Source organism: Hipposideros armiger, unplaced genomic scaffold (assembly GCF_001890085.2).
Source record: "Hipposideros armiger isolate ML-2016 unplaced genomic scaffold, ASM189008v1 scaffold_709, whole genome shotgun sequence".
In the NCBI taxonomy this organism is placed as follows: domain Eukaryota; kingdom Metazoa; phylum Chordata; class Mammalia; order Chiroptera; family Hipposideridae; genus Hipposideros; species Hipposideros armiger.
In genome coordinates this window covers 683,000-691,542 of record NW_017732059.1, presented here as the reverse complement: position 1 = coordinate 691,542, position 8,543 = coordinate 683,000, and the positions used below count along the sequence as shown (strand labels likewise).

The window sequence follows — 8,543 nt, the reverse complement described above, 5'->3', positions numbered from 1 at the left end:
TGACGGTCGGGGCCACGTGGAAGAAGGTTTTGGGTCTTACCATCAAATGCTTCCCTTCCTAACTCCTTGTTTGGAGTTAACTTAAATCCATCCTGGTTGGGGGATGGGGTGGATAATCCGTTTGGCCTCCATATATGTTGAGTGCCCTCATTGTGGGCTGGCGGTGTTTTGGTTTCTGGGATCCCCACATAATTGAAGAAAACGTTTTCCTTGGACTCTGCTGAGGATGGAGACGCTCTGGAAGTAAGGGGAGTGGGCTTTGTGGTGGTGGTTTGTACCACCGACATGAGAGTCGTGTGGGACAGTGGAGATGCGGGCTCTTCCATCGGGGCAGGTGTGGGGACTTGATTCGGGGGCCGCATTTCAGGGCGGATAATCGCAGGAGGGGTTTCCTGATGCCCCTGACCACTGATGGTTCCTGCCCGACTCGAAGAGGACTCGACGTCCATGCTTGAGAGGGTGGTTGAAGAGACCTGTCCTTCCTGTGGAAACAGTGTAGACGCTGCAACAGAAGGCGAAACCTCAGAGGAAAACTCCAGGTCCTCCGACTCTTTAGAAGAAGATCGGTCTGTCAGGGTTTCTGGAGAGCTGGTAGCAGCTGCGTCTGTTTGCAGCCTCCCTGGCTGGGCTGTCCTTGGGGGATTCCAGCTTTCAGCTCCTGGAAAGCCGGAAGGAGGGGACGTTTCCTTAAATTCTCCCACAGTGGAGACCTCGGAGCCAGAAGTTGATACAACATTAATGACTGACTCAGCAGGGACTAAACCATCAGTTCTGTTGTCACTGATGCTTGTGACACCATTAGTCTTCATTTCTTTACCAGCTGATGCCAGCGTATGTGTGCCGGGAAGTGTCTCTTGGAATGTGTCAGGAGATACAGATATGTTTGTGGGGGTTGCCATGGAATCTTCCACTCTAGTTATCTGACGTGGGTGTGCAGTTTCCAAAGAAATGGCTGTAGAGAAAGCCGCAGTCTCTGGACTGGGGGTAATCGTGTTTTTAGGTTGCTTGTCTGAGGAAGGGCTGAGCTTGGACGCAGACGTGGCAGAGCTCGCTGTGGACGTGCTGTACCGATGCTTGTTTGGCCTCCTCCCGTGCTTCCTTCTTGGGGTCCCCTTGCTTACAGGTTCTTCTTGCTTCCGCATTTCCAACTGTTTGGGGGTCCCAACTGTGCTCTCAACCCAAGAGGTAGGGACCGGCGAACTCTGCGCTTTGCTTGGAGTCTTCACTTCAGGTGCTCGGGTTGGTGGGTCAGAGAAAGTCTCCGTCGGGGCAAATGTGGTGGGTGGAGTTTGTTTATGCCGGAGTCGGAATTTGTGGGGACGTAACCTTCTCCTCTCGTTGGGTCTCTTTCGAGAAGGGTGAGTGGGCGGCACTGATGGTGACGTGGCCTTCTGGGCTGGCACTGTCGTGGCTACTGGGGTGGTGTCCTTGTCAAACACAGCGGCCAGGGTGGTTTCCCGGGGACCCTGGGACGGAGCCCCACTGCCCTTTCCTCCCTGTGCAGAGTCAAGCGGACCACTGGGCTGCAAGCCCGGCTTCATCCTCCCAGGACTCACGGGGTCGGTGGGGTCTCGCTCAGGCATCGCTCCTTCTCGGAGCATCAGAGAATGCTCCTCCTTGCCCTTTTGAACCAGTGAGTTGCCCTGAGTACGGAAACCGTTGTTCACCAGCTGGGAGCGGTCTGTTTTTTCTCGTTGAGGTGCTTGGGCTCGGACAACTGGCTCCCCCGAAGGGACATGTTCAGATGGCTTCGATGTCCTGGAGTCCACAACCAACACGGCGAGGGTTGTAGGAAAGGGTTTGGGGGTCGGTTCTTTCATCTTATCCTCATCGGAGGGTGAGCTGATCTCCAGTTCTGCGTCAATGGATGGCACAGTCTCAGATGCTTCCAAAGGAGACGCATCGCCACGTGATGTGGGCTCCGGCAGGGATCCGACGTGTGCCGTGGACCAGTTGTCCTCGGCGGCTGNTGACATTATTTATCTGATATTATTATGCAGATATAATCACTGAAACGAAAGCGATCTGGTTCACTTTTGTTTGGGGGAGTGAGAGAGCAGGGGAAACGCTGGGGGTTAGGTCTGGACTCTGGGTGATAAAGGAAAGGTTTCATCGCGTGAAAAGCCATGTCCCCCGCTCCTAGGGCGCACGGAGCCACAGCCGTGCGCCTTCCTCCTGGACGAGGACACCCGGCGGAGAGGGGTCCCAGGACGGTCCCCGGCATCGGAAGCCCATGCACGGGGTGGGTGGCGAGCCCGGGGCGCACGTACCTGAACAGCGCGTCGATCATGCGCTTGGAGGGCAGCCTCCAGAGGATGCGAGGCCAGGGGTCCCCGGAGGCGCTGCAGTCCAGCCGCAGGGTCCCCCCGTAGTGGACGTTGGTCCTCTGCGGGGAGGTGCCGGTGATGCGCGCGTTGGCCGCGGCGCGCTGCACGGTCAGCTGCACGGTCCTGCGCGCGGAGCCCACCAGGTTGGCGGCCACGCACTCGTAGCGCCCGCTGTCCTTGGGCGCCAGGTTGCGGATGTAGAGCGTCCCGTTGGGGAAGACGAACAAGTTGCCGTGGAGGAACTGCGACGGGCGGACCTGGGTGCCGTCCCCGAGCACCCAGCGCACGCTGGGCTGGGGCGCGGCCTTGGCGCTGCAGTGGATGTGGATGCTGAGCCCAGGCGGCAGCGAGATGTTCTCCAGCTTCTCCTGCTGGATGACCGGGGGCAGGGCCGCCACGTGCAGGCGGATGGCCAGGCTGTCCGCGCCCGCCGCGTTGCTCGCCACGCACTGGTAGACACCTCGGTCTGCGAAGGACGCCTCTTTGATGGACAGGGTGCGGTTCTCGTGCAGGGTCACCCTGCCTTCCACGGGGGACACGGTCTGCCACACCCTCCTGTCCGGGAAGATCCAGGAGATTTGGGGCACGGGGGTCCCCTTGGCCAGGCACTCCATGGCGATGGTGTCTCCCAGGTAGACGGTCACGTCCTGGTAGTGGGACGCCAGGATCTGCGGCTGTTGAACGGACACGGACAGAACCACCACCATCCTGTCCACGCCGTGCAGGTTTTTGGCCACGCACATGTACTGCCCGCGGTCCTGCACCTGCACCTTCCGGATGACAAACGTGCCGTTCTTGAGGACCTCAAAGCGCTGCACTCTGGTGTTAGGCGTCATGAGAGCACCTGGCGAGCAAACACAGGTACCATCAGGCTTCAGGGGAGAAAAGAGCCCTTTCGAGAAGGACCGAACTGAGGACTCTTTGGCAGTTAGTCAAATTCTCCTCGTTAGGCTGGAAACAGCAAATGCAGGGACCCGCCCCCACCTGCAGAACGGGGACGAGAGAACGTTCAGTTCCACCGTTCCTCTGGACTCTTAACACTTCTCCCAGAATCGGGGCAGGTGCCACCTTCAAGTAGAAGGAAGCTAGAACAGGTTGCATAGAAGATTCTAGAACCCACTGTGAACCCCGGGCCCACTCAGTGTGGCCTCCTGATTCATGGCCGGCACTGGAGACACAGCCCTCATTCACACAGCCCCGGCCTCGCTGCATGGGTGCTGTCCCTCTGCGTTCTTCAGGTCGGCGGCAAGGGCGCCCCTCGCTTGGCGCCAACCAGCCACCTCTGACATCTGGGGACCTTGCGGACTCTGAAGAGACTGTCCTTCTCAGGGCCGGCCAATTCCTAGATCCAGCCAACATTTGGCCCTCGAGTGTTCCTTTCATGTACAAACTCACCATCCAGAGCCCACGCCCGCCACCTCCTCCTCTGTGGGGCTGTCACACTGCAGCTCCCCCACCCACCGCCTTCCTCACCCCAGGGCAGCCCGTGTGCCACAGATCCTGCTGAAAGGATTCAAGCCAGTCGGTCCCCAGCCTGCTCACTGTGCCTCGCCGTTCCTTCCAGCACAAACCACAGTAAGGTCTCCTGTCTCCGTTCCCCCTCCCCCACTGCCTCCTGACCCACCCTGGTGCGGCCCCCGGGGGCCCGGTGTGTCATGCATGACCCGCCTTAAACACGGTGAGGAACCAGCTATCTTTTCCATGGTAATTGTCCCTGATCTGTGGGCCTCGCCATACCTGAATAATAATAAATCCTATCCTTAAAAACTGGAAAACCCTGACTTTTCATCATCCTTGCCTCGCCCACACTGCTGGGTTCCTGGGTCCTGAGTGACGGACACTATGGACTATTCCTTTAAGGCTGGCATGCAACTCTGCCTCTTCCTCCAATCACTGTGTCAAAGATGGGAGTCTTTCCTTTAGACGGAGCTTTGAATGCTGGAAGCTGCCCCCAGTCCTTATCCCCGAGGATGACTCAGATCCTTTGCTGAGGTCACCCACCTCCTAAGTGACCTGCACTCCCATGAGAAGGATGATGTGCTGCAGTAGAGCACATGGAAACAATAGCCTACAGAAGCTGCCAGACCACAGCTCCCGGCTGCAGAGCTGGGCTGGGTGGCAGGTGAGCCCTACAGGACAGGTGCTGGTTGATGCTGGCATCACCTCCTGCCTCCTAGGGGATACAGCTGAGAAGTCCACCTGCTCATGTAAGGTGTCCTCACCTAAAGAGCTAATGTGGTTGATGCAGCAGGAAAAGGCTCAAAAACAAAAAAACCCCACCCAAAAACAAAATAGGGGCATCGTGCAACTCCACGACTCGAGACTGCAGCACTCGGTGGACATGAGAGGATGCCATTCAGGCATGCAATGAGAAAGAACTTTCTAGAAACTGGAGCTAGCTAAGGAAGAGAGAGACGGCCGTGTAAGCTGCTTCCGGGACAGGCGGAAGAAGGCGTGTGAGTGTACGGAGGGGTCTCGTCCATGGAGGCTGTGAATCAGCACAGGAAATGCGATACCCTCACAACCGGTGGGCTCTCTCCAGAAAGGGATACACCTTTCACCAAAGGCACACTCCTTTCAGAAGGACAAGCTTCATGGTGTTCTCATGTGCTGCTTCAAGCAAAATTCCTCAGTAAATCATTACGAAACAGATGACATCCGATGCTGAGCTGATCAAAGACGTCCATTTCCCTACGCTCAGCCGCTCCGAGCGCCTAGCGCTTGGCGTGCTTCCAACACTTGTGAGATAAACGTGACCGAGGATCCCGTGGGACTCCCAAGTGCTGTCAGCATAAATCATTGCTGTATTATCAACATGGAGACCAAAATAAAGACCCCAAGAAAAAAACCCTCTGATCAGAATCCAGGCCCGAAGGACACAGCTGTGTTGAGAGAGAAAGGCAGAAAGAGAGAGGTCTTTTGTGGTGGCTGTGGCTTCTCAGATCTACTTTTTTCTATCACCCATAAATCTTGTCTCCAACCCACAATGTACTCGGTCGTTTCTACGAAGCAGGGGTTGCTTTGGGCATGCCCAGATTCCAAGTGCAGACAATCATATAGACCGTCGGTATGGGCTGAAATTCACAGGTTGAAGCCTTCACCCCCAGGACCTCAGGATGGGGCTGTTTCTGGAGATGGGTCTTTAAAGAGGGGATTAAGGTGACATGAGGTCACTAGGTGGGTGGGCGCTGACCCAACAGGACTGTGTCCTTATAAGAAGAGGAGGTGAGGACCCAGATACACACAGAGGGACGGCCACGTGAGGACACGGGGAGCAGATGGCCGTCTGCACGCCCAGGAGAGAGGCCTCGGGGGGACCAGCCCTGGGACACCCGGATCCCGGACTCCAGCCTCCAGGACTGGGGGAGAGAAACGTCTGTTGTGTAAGGCACCCCATCTTGGGTATTGGTTATGGTAGTTGTCCCAAACAAATACAACCATATCTCCAGGTCCAAATCAGAGCAACACCTGGTGAATTTACCTTTGCGAGGCAGCGGAAGGACCAGGGGACTCTGCACACTGTCCCCTGCCACCTCCTGCTCTCTACTGCACCCCTCAGGGGTGGAGACGCCTTTCGTACTGGGCCTCGCTGGGAGAAGTCAGGGCCTCCTCTGTGAAGTGCTCCTCAGCCCGTCCTATTTCCCCCACAAAGAACCTATTTATTACACGTTTCCTTGGCTCAGATCTCACATCAATTCTTCTCCTTACTTCCTGTCCCCGTAAAGGAACATGCATGTTCTCAGGGGTCCCCTCCCATCCCAGCAGCCCTGTGTTTTCCCAGAGTCTCTGGCTCGGCCTGAGGTCACAGACTCAAGTGACTCCTGCTACACAAACCCTGGTTTAAATGCAGGTGCTTAACCCCCCTACCTGTGGAAACCTTTGTCCAAGTCACGAAAGGCTTGGGTTTGCCCGTTGCCTCACAGGGGAACACGACGTCGGTCTCCGCGGTGACGGATACGGTCTGCGGGGACTTGGTGATAATTTGGGGCTTTTCCCCAAGTGTCCAGAATTTGGACGCAGGTGGCCCTCCGGCAGAGAAGAGCTTGGAGCCGCTCTGATGGAAGCTTCTGGAAGGCTGTCCAGAAGCGGTGACGAAGGGGACGGAGCTCCGGGTGGAGTAAAGCAGAGGGATGTTCTGGACGTTTGTGGAAGGCGGTGCCGTGCTCCGGGGATGGTGTAGAAATGGGGGTGCTGGCGGACCGAGGTCCCCATGGCTGATGCTCTGAGAATGGATCCTAGGGTAGGTGCCGGGGTTGACCTTTCTCTCTGCCATCGCTGGGGCAGGAGAGGTGGGTGTGGGGGGCTTCTGCGTAACTCCCAGCTGTGGGAAAGACAAGGTCCTGTTGGAAAAGAGAGGGAGCCTTCCATTCGAATACTGAGGGACTCTTGGACTTGGAAGCTTGCCGACAGGGTCTCGTAGGTCCGGGATATAGTTATTTCCAAACACGTTGGGGTTGCCATTCCACCGGTCAGCTCCTTGGTCAGGAGGCTTGCTAGGAGTGTTGACTTTGGAACCACGCCACGGAACCACAGGAGGGCTTGTGCTTGAGAACTTTGGCGTCGTAACGTGGTGATGCTTGGGCAAGGCCCTGGACGGAGGGTATGCAGTTACTTCCGCTTTGTTGGTCAAGTGGCGAGGGGGCTGGACGGTTACAACGTGTCGGAAGGAGTTTTGGGTGGTCATGTGTGGTGGCCGCACAGTCCCTCTTGGTGGGACAGGCAGGGCAGGCACTTTGGCCGGTTGGTGGAACCCGTGGACTCTCCCTCCCTGGGGATGACGGTCGGGGCCACGTGGAAGAAGGTTTTGGGTCTTACCATCAAATGCTTCCCTTCCTAACTCCTTGTTTGGAGTTAACTTAAATCCATCCTGGTCGGGGGATGGGGTGGATAATCCGTTTGGCCTCCATATATGTTGAGTGCCCTCATTGTGGGCTGGCGGTGTTTTGGTTTCTGGGATCCCCACATAATTGAAGAAAACGTTTTCCTTGGACTCTGCTGAGGATGGAGACGCTCTGGAAGTACGGGGAGTGGGCTTTGTGGTGGTGGTTTGTACCACCGACATGAGAGTCGTGTGGGACAGTGGAGATGCGGGCTCTTCCATCGGGGCAGGTGTGGGGACTTGATTCGGGGGCCGCATTTCAGGGCGGATAATCGCAGGAGGGGTTTCCTGATGCCCCTGACCACTGATGGTTCCTGCCCGACTCGAAGAGGACTCGACGTCCATGCTTGAGAGGGTGGTTGAAGAGACCTGTCCTTCCTGTGGAAACAGTGTAGACGCTGCAACAGAAGGCGAAACCTCAGAGGAAAACTCCAGGTCCTCCGACTCTTTAGAAGAAGATCGGTCTGTCAGGGTTTCTGGAGAGCTGGTAGCAGCTGCGTCTGTTTGCAGCCTCCCTGGCTGGGCTGTCCTTGGGGGATTCCAGCTTTCAGCTCCTGGAAAGCCGGAAGGAGGGGACGTTTCCTTAAATTCTCCCACAGTGGAGACCTCGGAGCCAGAAGTTGATACAACATTAATGACTGACTCAGCAGGGACTAAACCATCAGTTCTGTTGTCACTGATGCCTGTGACACCATTAGTCTTCATTTCTTTACCAGCTGATGCCAGCGTATGTGTGCCGGGAAGTGTCTCTTGGAATGTGTCAGGAGATACAGATATGTTTGTGGGGGTTGCCATGGAATCTTCCACTCTAGTTATCTGACGTGGGTGTGCAGTTTCCAAAGAAATGGCTGTAGAGAAAGCCGCAGTCTCTGGACTGGGGGTAATCGTGTTTTTAGGTTGCTTGTCTGAGGAAGGGCTGAGCTTGGACGCAGATGTGGCAGAGCTCGCTGTGGACGTGCTGTACCGATGCTTGTTTGGCCTCCTCCCGTGCTTCCTTCTTGGGGTCCCCTTGCTTACAGGTTCTTCTTGCTTCCGCATTTCCAACTGTTTGGGGGTCCCAACTGTGCTCTCAACCCAAGAGGTAGGGACCGGCGAACTCTGCGCTTTGCTTGGAGTCTTCACTTCAGGTGCTCGGGTTGGTGGGTCAGAGAAAGTCTCCGTCGGGGCAAACGTGGTGGGTGGAGTTTGTTTATTCCGGAGTCGGAATTTGTGGGGACGTAACCTTCTCCTCTCGTTGGGTCTCTTTCGAGAAGGGTGAGTGGGCGGCACTGATGGTGACGTGGCCTTCTGGGCTGGCACTGTCGTGGCTACTGGGGTGGTGTCCTTGTCAAACACAG

The 8,543-nt window shown here is 56.5% G+C and overlaps 1 protein-coding gene across 1 annotated transcript in view; it reads right to left on the bottom strand.

Annotated features, from left to right (window-relative positions):
- MXRA5 (matrix remodeling associated 5) overlaps positions 1-8,543 on the bottom strand; it is a 30,451-nt gene that overhangs the window by 10,605 nt on the left and 11,303 nt on the right. The window contains exons 5-6 of the mRNA XM_019627105.1: positions 6,195-8,529; positions 2,271-3,171 (exon numbers count right to left, since the gene is read on the bottom strand). Of these exons, the coding sequence (XP_019482650.1) occupies positions 2,271-3,171; positions 6,195-8,529 (3,236 nt within the window). The remainder of the gene's footprint in view (positions 1-2,270; positions 3,172-6,194; positions 8,530-8,543) is intronic.